Raw genomic sequence first — 13,356 nt, forward strand, 5'->3', positions numbered from 1 at the left:
AAGTCAGTCTAGTCTATTGATGTGTTCCAGGTAAGTCAGTCTAGTCTATTGATGTGTTACATGTAAGTCAGTCTAGTCTATTGATGTGTTACATGTAAGTCAGTCTAGTCTATTGATGTGTTCCAGGTAAGTCAGTCTAGTCTATTGATGTGTTACAGGTAATTCAGTCTAGTCTATTGATGTGTTACATGTAAGTCAATCTAGTCTATTGATGTGTTCCAGGTAAGTCAGTCTAGTCTATTGATGTGTTACATGTAAGTCAGTCTAGTCTATTGATGTGTTCCAGGTAAGTCAGTCTAGTCTATTGATGTGTTACAGGTAAGTCAGTCTAGTCTATTGATGTGTTACATGTAAGTCAATCTAGTCTATTGATGTGTTCCAGGTAAGTCAGTCTAGTCTATTGATGTGTTACATGTAAGTCAGTCTAGTCTATTGATGTGTTCCAGGTAAGTCAGTCTAGTCTATTGATGTGTTACATGTAAGTCAGTCTAGTCTATTGATGTGTTACATGTAAGTCAGTCTAGTCTATTGATGTGTTACATGTAAGTCAGTCTAGTCTATTGATGTGTTACATGTAAGTCAGTCTAGTCTATTGATGTGTTCCAGGTAAGTCAGTCTAGTCTATTGATGTGTTACATGTAAGTCAGTCTAGTCTATTGATGTGTTACATGTAAGTCAGTCTAGTCTATTGATGTGTTACATGTAAGTCAGTCTAGTCTATTGATGTGTTCCATGTAAGTCAGTCTAGTCTATTGATGTGTTACATGTAAGTCAGTCTAGTCTATTGATGTGTTACATGTAAGTCAGTCTAGTCTATTGATGTGTTACATGTAAGTCAGTCTAGTCTATTGATGTGTTACATGTAAGTCAGTCTAGTCTATTGATGTGTTACATGTAAGTCAGTCTAGTCTATTGATGTGTTACATGTAAGTCAGTCTAGTCTATTGATGTGTTACATGTAAGTCAGTCTAGTCTATTGATGTGTTACAGGTAAGTCAGTCTAGTCTATTGATGTGTTACATGTAAGTCAGTCTAGTCTATTGATGTGTTCCAGGTAAGTCAGTCTAGTCTATTGATGTGTTACATGTAAGTCAGTCTAGTCTATTGATGTGTTACATGTAAGTCAGTCTAGTCTATTGATGTGTTCCAGGTAAGTCAGTCTAGTCTATTGATGTGTTACAGGTAATTCAGTCTAGTCTATTGATGTGTTACATGTAAGTCAATCTAGTCTATTGATGTGTTCCAGGTAAGTCAGTCTAGTCTATTGATGTGTTACATGTAAGTCAGTCTAGTCTATTGATGTGTTCCAGGTAAGTCAGTCTAGTCTATTGATGTGTTACAGGTAAGTCAGTCTAGTCTATTGATGTGTTACATGTAAGTCAATCTAGTCTATTGATGTGTTCCAGGTAAGTCAGTCTAGTCTATTGATGTGTTACATGTAAGTCAGTCTAGTCTATTGATGTGTTCCAGGTAAGTCAGTCTAGTCTATTGATGTGTTACATGTAAGTCAGTCTAGTCTATTGATGTGTTACATGTAAGTCAGTCTAGTCTATTGGTGTGTTACATGTAAGTCAGTCTAGTCTATTGGTGTGTTCCAGGTAAGTCAGTCTAGTCTATTGATGTGTTACATGTAATTCAGTCTAGTCTATTGATGTGTTACAGGTAAGTCAGTCTAGTCTATTGGTGTGTAACTGAACTAAAGAATGTGAAGCTATAGCTGGATCAGGGGTCTCCAAACTGCGGCCCGCGAGGCCCTCTCATCCGGCCCGCGAAGGTCTTTGTGTCCACGGAAAAAATGTTTGGCTGAGGGACTTTGCCCAGAAAATTAAAAACACCCCGAAGAGATTTCTTGAAGAAAACTCTGGCTCTGGCCCCCGAACTGATATTTGATAGTTAAAGTGGCCCACGGGCTGAAAAGTTTGGAGACCCCTGAGCTAGATGAATCCACCCATACCATAGCTAGATGAATCCACCCATACCATAGCTAGATGAATCCACCCATATCATAGCTAGATTAATCCACCCATACCATGGCTACATGAATCCACCCATACCATAGCTAGATGAATCCACCCATACCATAGCTAGATGAATCCACCCATACCATAGCTACATGAATCCACCCATACCATAGCTAGATGAATCCACCCATACCATAGCTAGATGAATCCACCCATACCATAGCTAGATGAATCCACCCATACCATAGCTAGATGAATCCACCCATACCATAGCTAGATGAATCCACCCATACCATAGCTAGATGAATCCACCCATATCAGCCCTGGTTTCTCCTGCAGCAGGCCAAGCCCAAAAGTAAACTCCAGAGGATGATGTCAGTTGGAAGTGTGGAGAATATTTCCCAAGCTGTCCAGAAGCAGCTTGAGCTGAAGTCATCTCGCAGTGAAGATAAGCCAGACACCCCCAAACAGAGCAACTCTGGCTTCTTTAGCCACCACACAGTAAGTTGTTAGTCAACATGGCAGTACACACTGACTGTAGGTGACATGTCATCACACACTGACTGTAGGATGTAGGTGACATGTGACATGACATAACAATGTCACCATGGCTGCTAAGATTTCATGACATGAATGCTTGTGATCTAGGTGCCACCTGTAGATGATACACTTGCTTATATCCTATGCCTGTAGCTTGATGTTATTTTGTGTGTCAGACTGAGAAACTAGGTGGCATGAAGATCCACAACATTACAGTGATGCAGGATGACAGACAGCAGATCCTCATGTCCAGCAACATGCAGACTACCATGGGACGGCAGGATGGGCCGGTGCTTGGGAAAATTTCCAGAGTCAGAGGAGTCAGGGGACAGGTGAGAAATGTTGACTCACGTAGAAAAATTAGTTTGATGGCAGTCTGATGGACCAGCCAATAACTTGTCTTTTATCACTTTTAGACATCCCAGAACCAGCCAGGTAATCCAGGTGTACAGCAAGCAAACAGCCAGGTGCCACAGAACTCTTACATCCAAATTTCATCAGCCTCTGGCCCCCTGCAGCTGATGACCTCACAGGTAAGTGCTTGTCAGTGGTTGGGGCTGATGTTTTTAGATGTCTCATGGCATAGTAGCATGTAGAGAAGTGTTTGATCAGCTGTTGTGTTTGTATCCACAGATCTTGATGACATTTGTGTTTGTATCCACAGATCTTGATGACAGTTTGTATCCACAGATCTTGATGACTGTTTGTATCCACAGATCTTGATGACTGTTGTGTTTGTATCCACAGATCTTGATGACTGTTTGTATCCACAGATCTTGATGACAGTTTGTATCCACAGATCTTGATGACATTTGTGTTTGTATCCACAGATCTTGATGACAGTTTGTATCCACAGATCTTGATGACAGTTGTGTTTGTATCCACAGATCTTGATGACTGTTTGTATCCACAGATCTTGATGACAGTTGTGTTTGTATCCACAGATCTTGATGACAGTTGTGTTTGTATCCACAGATCTTGATGACTGTTTGTATCCACAGATCTTGATGACAGTTGTGTTTGTATCCACAGATCTTGATGACTGTTTGTATCCACAGATCTTGATGACAATTGTGTTTGTATCCACAGATCTTGATGACTGTTTGTATCCACAGATCTTGATGACAATTGTGTTTGTATCCACAGATCTTGATGAGCAGTACCAGCACCAGTGACACCATGACACCAGCATTTGCCACCACAGTTAAACCTATCTCCACACCTGTACCCATCGCCTCCAAGCCTATCCCTCACTCCCCGTCGCCAGTAGGGGGCGTGGCTAAACCAGCCACCATCCAAGCCCTTCAGCAGCAGCAAACCAACCTTAAGAACAACCCTGTGGTTGTCATTCAGGGCAACCAGTATGCTGGGATGACAGTGGTCAATGCTAACAGACTTTCTGGACCAGCCAGTGTCACACCACAAGGTGACTTATTCTCCTCTCATTTACTGCCTCAAACCTAACTGGCATAAACATGTTTCCAATTTTTAACATTAACTCTTTAAGGGGATATGCTATGTTTTTTTCTATTTTTTACAGTTTAAGATCTAAAGCCTTTTTAATACTTTTATCATATTTGGCATATAAAAGTATTTATTAAACAGCAAAAAAAAGGGTCGAAAACAATTTTGGTTGTCATGGAAACCCAAAAAACCTCCGCCATTTTGAATTTTTCGGTACTTTTAAAAATACTAAGGCTTTTTTATTTATGCACCTATAGCAATCAAATTTAAACTGCTTATATTTCAGTATATGTTAAAACTTTTGTCACGACAACTTTTTGAAATAATTACTAGTAAGAATTTTACAAGGTCTAAAAAATCGTACCCTTTTTAGTATTCAAAAGTTTCAAAATTTGCATATTAATTACCAAATACTTTTTTTCTATGAGAGCAATCACAATTCCCTCGTGACAAAAGTTGTATTTTTGCATCAAAAACAAGTACTGAAAATATGGTTGGCATTGTTTAATAAATAAAAAAGTAGTAGGCTTTTTAGTGTTAAAAACATGCGAACTGAGAAAAACAGCCAAAAGTAACGAAAACTAGGTCAGGAAAGTACCATATCTGTGTAAACTGCAAAGCGGATTGTAAGCTTTGGGTGTTTCCGAGATGTAGGAAATTAAGTTTATTAGATACATGAGAAATCCAGCTTTCCAATGATGTCAAATACAATATAATGATGGATATAAAATTTTTCATAGAGATCTTGTAAGATTGGGAAAAATTGATTATTTTTTAATTAATGAGGTCATAAAAATCGTAATTCAAACACATAAAATATTTTTTTTCTCTTTAAAGTTATTATTTTCTTTATAAGAAATGGACAAAGTATCCAAAAGTGCAAGAAACTGATCATGACGAAAAACAATAAATTTTGTGATTTTTTTCTGCGCATATCCCCTTAACACCAGAAAGAAGCCCCTAATTTCCAAACATATTTTTATGATTAGTTTTTTATTTAATAACTTTAAAACCACTCGAAAAACTGCTGAATCCTGTTCAGTGCATCCAAACATTTGTGTCGTAGTGTAAAACAATTAACCAATATTAAAGTATTCTATGATTTTGGTAGAAAAATTGTTGCACTTTTGTTTTCTATAAATAAGAAATAGCAAAAAATAATTATCATTCATTTTCCCAAAATAATAGCTACTACTAGTTATATTTCTTTGCTTAAAACAAAAAAACAATATGTACATTATTTTTTAAATTATATTGGTGCATATATGATTTATGTGTATCAATAATGTGTGGGTTTAAAATAAACAAGTTACTCTTGGAAAAAGGATAAACAAATGATAATAATTCTAGTCTTTAAAAGTGAATCATAAGTTGCCTATAGATTATGATGAAAACCTAATGTTTAAAAGTGAATCATAAGTTGCCTATAGGTTCTGATGAAAACCTAATGTTTAAAAGTGAATCATAAGTTGCCTATAGATTCTGATGAAAACCTAATGTTTAAAAGTAAATCATAAGTTGCCTATAGATTCTGATGAAAACCTAATGTTTAAAAGTAAATCATAAGTTGCCTATAGATTCTGATGAAAACCTAATGTTTAAAAGTGAATCATAAGTTGCCTATAGATTCTGATGAAAACCTAATGTTTAAAAGTAAATCATAAGTTGCCTATAGATTCTGATGAAAACCTAATGACTGAACTGTTTCTTCAGCATTTATGACTGCTACATTAAGAAGTATGACCCCTCCTCAAGTCAATACAATGACCCCTTCTCATGGGAACACAATGACCCCTTCCCATGGGAGTACAATGACCCCAGCACAAGGAAACATGACCAGCACACACGTCAGCTCACAGCAACAAGTTCACCAGCAGGTTCAGGTTAGCTTTAGATTTGGCTTGGTCTGTTTTAGCACTTTGGTTAAGTTTGTAATTACATTTTGTTTTGGTTTAGATTTATATTTAGTTAGGTTAATATCTACCTTAGAATTTGTTTTGGTTTATATTTACATTTGAATTTTTTTTGGTTTATATTTATATTTGGTTAGGTTTATATTTACATTTATATTTGGTTAGGTTTATATTTACATTTGAATTTGTTTTGGTCTCTATTAACACTATTTAGCTTAAATGTTCATCTCTGTGTATTGATGAATGTAGTCAGGTTTTTTTTTTTTCATCAAGCAGCCAACTTTTCTTACAACTGGACTTTTCCTAAAGGCCAATACCACCACCTTGACCCAGCAGCCAACGAATATCCAAACCTTGAGTCTCTCACCTGGCCAGGCATCTCAACAGCCTACACATGTCAAGTAAGTTTATCTGGCGCACTTGTAGACCACTTGTCAAGTAATTTTATCTGGTGCTATTTTAGACCACACATGTCAAGTAAGTTTATCTGGCGCACTTGTTGACCACATGTCAAGTAAGTTTATCTGGCACACTTGTAGGGTTTCACTCTGTCTCCACCAAGTAGGGCCATTAGTGTTGACTTCTCAGAATTTAATAACTTACAATTATTTAATTAAATTTATTTTTATTGATATGTAAATGTTTTAATTATTTATTTTTTTGGCTATCATCTGTTTGTATGGGAAAAAAAACTACTGTTAATTAAAAGGTTTTTATAAATTTTGAAGGAAGTCAGCCAAATTATTTGAACTGAATTAATTGTTTGGCTACCAGAACACATGTTAGCTGGTGTGTGTATAACCAGTGGCGTAGCGAGGTCGGGTGTCACCCGGTGCAGCACTTAATGGTGTCACCCCCCAGAGGTGTAGTGACCCTTCCCGGGGACAAACTTTCAATTTTCGATGTGCACCTCTTAAAAGACTATTTAAGGGGATATGCGCGGAAAAAAATCACAAAATTTCTTGTTTTTCGTCATGATGGGTTTTTTGCACTTTTGGATACTTTGTCCATTTTTGTATAAAAAAAATAATAACTTTAAAGAGAAAAAAATATTTTATGTGTTTGAATTACGATTTTTATGACCCTATTAATTAAAAAATAATCAATTTTTCCCAATCTTAAAAGCTCTCTATGAAAAGTTTTATATCCGTCATTATAATGTATTTGACATCATTGGAAAGCTTGATTTCTCATGTATTTAATAAACTTAATTTCCTACATCTCGGAAACACCCAAAGCTTACAATCGGCTTTGCAGTTTACACAGATATGGTACTTTCCTGACCTAGTTTTTGTTACTTTTGGCCGTTTTTCTCAGTTCGCAGGTTTTTAACACTAAAAAGCCTACTACTTTTTTATTTATTAAACAATGCCAACCATATTTTCAGTAAATGTTCTTGATGCAAAAATACAACTTTTGTCACGAGGGAATTTTGATTGCTTGCATAGAAAAAAAGTATTTGGTAATTAATATGCACATTTTGAAACTTTTGAATACTAAAAAGGGTACGATTTTTTAGACCTTGTAAAATTCTTACTAGTAATTATTTCAAAAAGTTGTCGTGACAAAAGTTTTAATATATACTGAAATATAAGCAGTTTAAATATGATTGCTATAGGTGCATAAATAAAAAAGCCTTAGTATTTTTAAATGTACCAAAAAATTCAAAATGGCGGAGGTTTTTTTGGGTTTCCATGACAACCAAAATTGTTTTCGACCCTTTTTTTCCTGTTTAATACTTACTTTTATATGCCAAATATGATAAAAGTATTCAAAAGGCTTTAGATCTTAAACTGTAAAAAATAGAAAAAAACATAGCATATCCCCTTAACACTCGAATTAATCACTTAATTAAGTGGAATTATCATTTTACTCTGTATAGTTTGCTATTTTTTGCCTTTGTGTCAACCCCTAAATGGTGTCACCTGGTGCGGTCCGCACCCCCGCCCCCTTGCTACGCCACTGTGTATAACTGCAGCAAATAATTTAGTTTGTGTGTGTTTGAACCTTCAGGTACATCCTGCCATCACTGCAGCAAATAATGTGTGTGTGTGTGTTTGAACCTTCAGGTATATCCTGCCATCACTGCAGCAAATAATTAAGTGTGTGTGTGTTTGAACCTTCAGGTACATCCTGCCATCACTGCAAGTCCAGGGTGCTGCACAGGGCAGCAAAGTTCTACAGATGGCTCTACCTGGCACCACCATCCAACCCACCAACTTGTTAGCTGTGGCCAGCCCTGGACCTTCTGGTCAAGCCAGTCCCATTCCTGCTGGCAAGATCCAGATCCACAAAGTCCAGAGTTCCCAGCACCAGCAGGTAGGTTATAGATCCTTCAGGTAGGTCATAGATCCAGCAGGTAGGTCATAGATCCAGCAGGTAGGTCATAGATCCAGCAGGTAGGTCATAGATCCAGCAGGTAGGTCATAGATCCTTCAGGTAGGTCATAGATCCAGCAGGTAGGTCATAGATCCAGGAGGTAGGTCATAGATCCAGGAGGTAGGTCATAGATCCACAAGGTAGAGCAACAAGTAGCTCTTCTGTCAGACACCCTCTTTGTGTTGGCCATTGAATGGGGTTGTAACACTAGCACCAACCCTGGACTCTCCTTGACAAACAGGTACCTATTGGATCTGGATGGACCGGTATCTTATGGACTCAGGGTTCCTGCGGCCTCCTGAAATTCCAGGATGTCCTGGAATTCTCCTGGAATTTCAAAAAACCAGAAAACTCCTGAAATTCTCCTGGAATTTTATCATTTCTCCTGAAATTTTGTAATATGTCCTGGAATTTTATTCGCATCGATAATTTTAGCGAATATTTTTTTCGCGCGTTAGATTTCTAGGTAATCAGATCTGACCGCCCCAGTAAAAATGTTCTGCCTTTTCAATTCTTCGCGTTACAAGGCACACATTTTAAAATATAGACTCAAAGCTGTCTTTAACATGTGGGTTTGGTTTAATTTTTTTTCTCACGTCTTTCTATGTGTGCGGTTCTGTTGAATAGGCCTGACTTTTTTTTTTAAATTGGAAATTCCAAGGCCTAGGCCAAAATCTAGTTTTTGTGCAGCTAATTTGAATCTACAGTCAGATAGGCTCTAGATCTACTTTCTATTTTTACATGCGTGTTGTAATACTACCACCCTCCCATCCCACATCTCAGTTTCTTTCCCACCACAGGGTGGGGGAGGGAGGACCGCTGGTTGGGTATATGAAGTGAACTCTGTGTGACCCGCTAGTGATGTCATCAGCAGTATACTACAGGCCAACAGTAAGCTTAGATGAACTCAAATTGACACCACGCGACGGTGTCTAGCTGGAGGAAAAAAATACGCTACCGGCAATAAAAAAAACAACTATCTGGAAATTCTATTTTTGGCTAAAATATTTTACATTTTTCAAGTATTAGTATTAGGGGGTCGTCCATAAATGACGTCACACTCGTAAGGGGAAGGGGGTCCATAATTTTGTGATGAGGGGGGGGTGTTCAGATGGTGGGACGTCACACTTTTGCATTATAAAAAGCAATGTTAGAAAACGAATTTAAGCCGTTATTTCCCGTTTTAGAAAACTGTTTTAATAAATTGTAATAGGAATTGATCAAAATACTCTGTTGACGGCGTTCTGACAAGATTTTGGAAAAATATCGATGTTTTAAGAAAAAATCAACATCAATTTTGAGAGGGGTTGTAGGCTGAGGTGTGACGTCATTTTAGGGGGGGGGGGTCTGGCTTTTTGTGACGACGTGGGGAGGGGGTAAAAATCGTCAAAAAAAGCGCGACGTCATTTATGGATGACCCCTTGCCCTTATTTCCAAAATACAGTTTATTTCTAGTAGGATAAATCTAAGCTACTCAGGTTGATCTACAGGATAGTGACTGGGAAAAAGTGCCACCAAATTTACCAAGGGGGGGGGGGGGAGGAGAGAAAGGAGAGATAGCAATTTTATGAATAACAATTTATAAATGGGAGGGGTGGGGTGCAAAATTGAATCTACTTTAACTAAACTAAATGGTTTAGAAACAGTTACTTTTAAAAATTACAAATGCTATGCTACATAGAATTTTATAAAGTCCACTTCCTAATTAAGAAATGTCAAACTCCCTTCCATTCAGCGTGGGGTTCAGTTGTTGTTGCTTTTTAATAGGTTAAATTATGTCCTGGAATTTTGGTTTTTCTCCTGAAAAACTCCTGGAATTCTCCTGGAATTTCAAGTTCACTTTGGTGTAGGAACCCTGTGGACTATACCAAAATCATAGATTTGCGTGTGACAGTTAATTAAAATAACTGACCAGTGACAGTTAATTAATGGATTTCCATTTGCCGAATGTTTGCAGGTAGCCATGCTGGTCCAGTCGCCAGCCACATCTGTAGGGCAGGTTCAAATCTCAACCGGAACTTTTGCCCCACCCATTGTGTGCCTGTCCATGGCGCCATCGTCCAACATTCCAGGTCTTCAGGCTGCCTCGGGCAACATCCTGACCCAGACTGCTGCCATAGTGCAGGGCAACCTACGTCAGGGCCAGCAGAGAATCCTGCTGCCCACATCACAGAAGTAAGTACTCAGTCCATCATGGCTTGAGCTAGTTCACAGTTTCAATATGTTGGGTTAGAAGTCATGCACTCTGCAATCAGACCACACCCTCCTAATTTTATATATGGATAGTTGGTGATGTCATTGTTCATGTATCTAATAATAATATATTTTTTTTAAAACTTGATCTACAACACACATGTGCTGACTCTGTCTTTCTTTACTAGGCTAAACTATGTTCCCCAACAAGTGACCCTGACCTCAGGAGCCAAGGGAGAGACAATCCAGTATGTGCCAGCCTATGTCAGCTCAGTCCCAGCAGGTAAGCTCACCTGGTAGCTAGTCAACTTTTTGTCTCAAAAAAGTTTAAAGACGCAGGTTGTGACTCATGTCTCACTAAAGTTTAAAGATGAGGTTGTGACTCTTGTCTCCCCAAAGTTTAAAGACACAGGTTGTGACTCTTGTCTCCCCAAAGTTTAAAGACGCGGGTTGTGACTCTTGTCTCCCCAAAGTTTAAAGATGAGGTTGTGACTCTTGTCTCCCCAAAGTTTAAAGATGAGGTTGTGACTCTTGTCTCCCCAAAGTTTAAAGATGAGGTTGTGACTCTTGTCTCCCCAATGTTTAAAGACGCAGGTTGTGACTCTTTTCTCCCCAAAGTTTAAAGACGCAGGTTGTGACTCTTGTCTCCCCAAAGTTTAAAGATGAGGTTGTGACTCTTGTCTCCCCAAAGTTTAAAGACGCAGGTTGTGACTCTTGTCTCCCCAAAGTTTAAAGACGCAGGTTGTGACTCTTGTCTCCCCAAAGTTTAAAGATGAGGTTGTGACTCTTGTCTTCCCAAAGTTTAAAGACGCAGGTTGTGACTCTTGTCTCCCCAAAGTTTAAAGATGAGGTTGTGACTCTTTTCTCCCCAAAGTTTAAAGACGCAGGTTGTGACTCTTGTCTCCCCAAAGTTTAAAGATGAGGTTGTGACTCTTGTCTCCCCAAAGTTTAAAGACGCAGGTTGTGACTCTTGTCTTCCCAAAGTTTAAAGATGAGGTTGTGACTCTTTTCTCCCCAAAGTTTAAAGACGCAGGTTGTGACTCTTGTCTTTCCAAAGTTTAAAGATGAGGTTGTGACTCTTTTCTCCCCAAAGTTTAAAGACGCAGGTTGTGACTCTTGTCTTCCCAAAGTTTAAAGACGCAGGTTGTGACTCTTGTCTCCCCAAAGTTTAAAGACGCAGGTTGTGACTCTTGTCTCCCCAAAGTTTAAAGATGAGGTTGTGACTCTTGTCTTCCCAAAGTTTAAAGATGAGGTTGTGACTCTTGTCTTCCCAAAGTTTAAAGATGAGGTTGTGACTCTTGTCTCCCCAAAGTTTAAAGACGCAGGTTGTGACTCTTGTCTCCCCAAAGTTTAAAGACGCAGGTTGTGACTCTTGTCTCCCCAAAGTTTAAAGATGAGGTTGTGACTCTTTTCTCCCCAAAGTTTAAAGAAGCAGGTTGTGACTCTTGTCTCCCCAAAGTTTAAAGACGCAGGTTGTGACTCTTGTCTCCCCAAAGTTTAAAGATGAGGTTGTGACTCTTTTCTCCCCAAAGTTTAAAGACGCAGGTTGTGACTCTTGTCTCCCCAAAGTTTAAAGATGAGGTTGTGACTCTTTTCTCCCCAAAGTTTAAAGATGAGGTTGTGACTCTTGTTTCCCCAAAGTTTAAAGACGCAGGTTGTGACTCTTGTCTCCCCAAAGTTTAAAGACGCAGGTTGTGACTCTTGTCTTCCCAAAGTTTAAAGACACAGGTTGTGACTCTTGTCTCCCCAAAGTTTAAAGATGAGGTTGTGACTCTTGTCTCCCCAAAGTTTAAAGACACAGGTTGTGACTCTTGTCTCCCCAAAGTTTAAAGACACAGGTTGTGACTCTTGTCTCCCCAAAGTTTAAAGACACAGGTTGTGACTCTTGTCTCCCCAAAGTTTAAAGATGAGGTTGTGACTCTTGTCTTCCCAAAGTTTAAAGACACAGGTTGTGACTCTTGTCTCCCCAAAGTTTAAAGATGAGGTTGTGACTCTTGTTTCCCCAAAGTTTAAAGACGCAGGTTGTGACTCTTGTCTCCCCAAAGTTTAAAGACGCAGGTTGTGACTGTTAACTTGTTCTTGTCCCCCCACAGGTCAGCATGTTCTGTTAACCTGTTCTTGTCCCCCCACAGGTCAGCATGTTCTGGTCCAGCAGTCCACTCAGCCAGTGAGCTCCCCCACCATCACCCCTGCCCTCAACTCCCAGGTGCACATCTCCCAGCATGCCCCAGCTACAGGAAGTAGCATGACAGTGTCCCAACAGGCAACCAGAACTTTGTCAAGTATCCTGGCCACCCAGTCTCCACCACAAACATCAAGCCCTAAGTTTTACCAAGGTAGGCCATTCTTCAGGCTGGGTCAGCCGTTCTTCAGGCTGGGTCAGCCGTTCTTCAGGCTGGGTCAGCCGTTCTTCAGGCTGGGTCAGCCGTTCTTCAGGCTGGGTCAGCCGTTCCTCAGGCTGGGTCAGCCGTTCTTCAGGCTGGGTCAGCCGTTCTTCAGGCTGGGTCAGCCGTTCTTCAGGCTGGGTCAGCCGTTCTTCAGGCTGGGTCAGCCGTTCTTCAGGCTGGGTCAGCCGTTCTTCAGGCTGGGTCAGCCGTTCTTCAGGCTGGGTCAGCCGTTCTTCAGGCTGGGTCAGCCGTTCTTCAGGCTGGGTCAGCTGTTCTTCAGGCTGGGTCAGCCGTTCTTCAGGCTGGGTCAGCTGTTCTTCAGGCTGGGTCAGCCGTTCTTCAGGCTGGGTCAGCCGTTCCTCAGGCTGGGTCAGCTGTTCTTCAGGCTGGGTCAGCCGTTCTTCAGGCTGGGTCAGCCGTTCTTCAGGCTGGGTCAGCCGTTCTTCAGGCTGGGTCAGCCGTTCTTCAGGCTGGGTCAGCTGTTCTTCAGGCTGGGTCAGCCGTTCTTCAGGCTGGGTC

The 13,356-nt window shown here is 39.9% G+C and overlaps 1 protein-coding gene across 7 annotated transcripts in view; it reads left to right on the plus strand.

The window, feature by feature from the left end:
• LOC131946876 (protein capicua homolog) overlaps positions 1 to 13,356 on the plus strand; it is a 58,556-nt gene that overhangs the window by 36,847 nt on the left and 8,353 nt on the right. For 5 of the 7 annotated variants that reach the window (XM_059307862.1, XM_059307880.1, XM_059307904.1 and 2 more), the window contains exons 15-24: positions 2,301 to 2,462; positions 2,678 to 2,833; positions 2,918 to 3,034; positions 3,648 to 3,927; positions 5,679 to 5,848; positions 6,152 to 6,279; positions 8,005 to 8,197; positions 10,215 to 10,432; positions 10,639 to 10,733; positions 12,583 to 12,786. In XM_059307862.1, coding sequence (XP_059163845.1) covers positions 2,301 to 2,462; positions 2,678 to 2,833; positions 2,918 to 3,034; positions 3,648 to 3,927; positions 5,679 to 5,848; positions 6,152 to 6,279; positions 8,005 to 8,197; positions 10,215 to 10,432; positions 10,639 to 10,733; positions 12,583 to 12,786 — 1,723 coding nt within the window. The remainder of the gene's footprint in view (positions 1 to 2,300; positions 2,463 to 2,677; positions 2,834 to 2,917; positions 3,035 to 3,647; positions 3,928 to 5,678; positions 5,849 to 6,151; positions 6,280 to 8,004; positions 8,198 to 10,214; positions 10,433 to 10,638; positions 10,734 to 12,582; positions 12,787 to 13,356) is intronic. The other 2 variants (XM_059307871.1, XM_059307888.1) reach the window with 2 other exon arrangements.

The sequence above is a fragment of the Physella acuta genome, unplaced genomic scaffold (genome assembly GCF_028476545.2).
Source record: "Physella acuta isolate Inbredline_101_S28 unplaced genomic scaffold, ASM2847654v3 ptg000054l, whole genome shotgun sequence".
In the NCBI taxonomy this organism is placed as follows: domain Eukaryota; kingdom Metazoa; phylum Mollusca; class Gastropoda; family Physidae; genus Physella; species Physella acuta.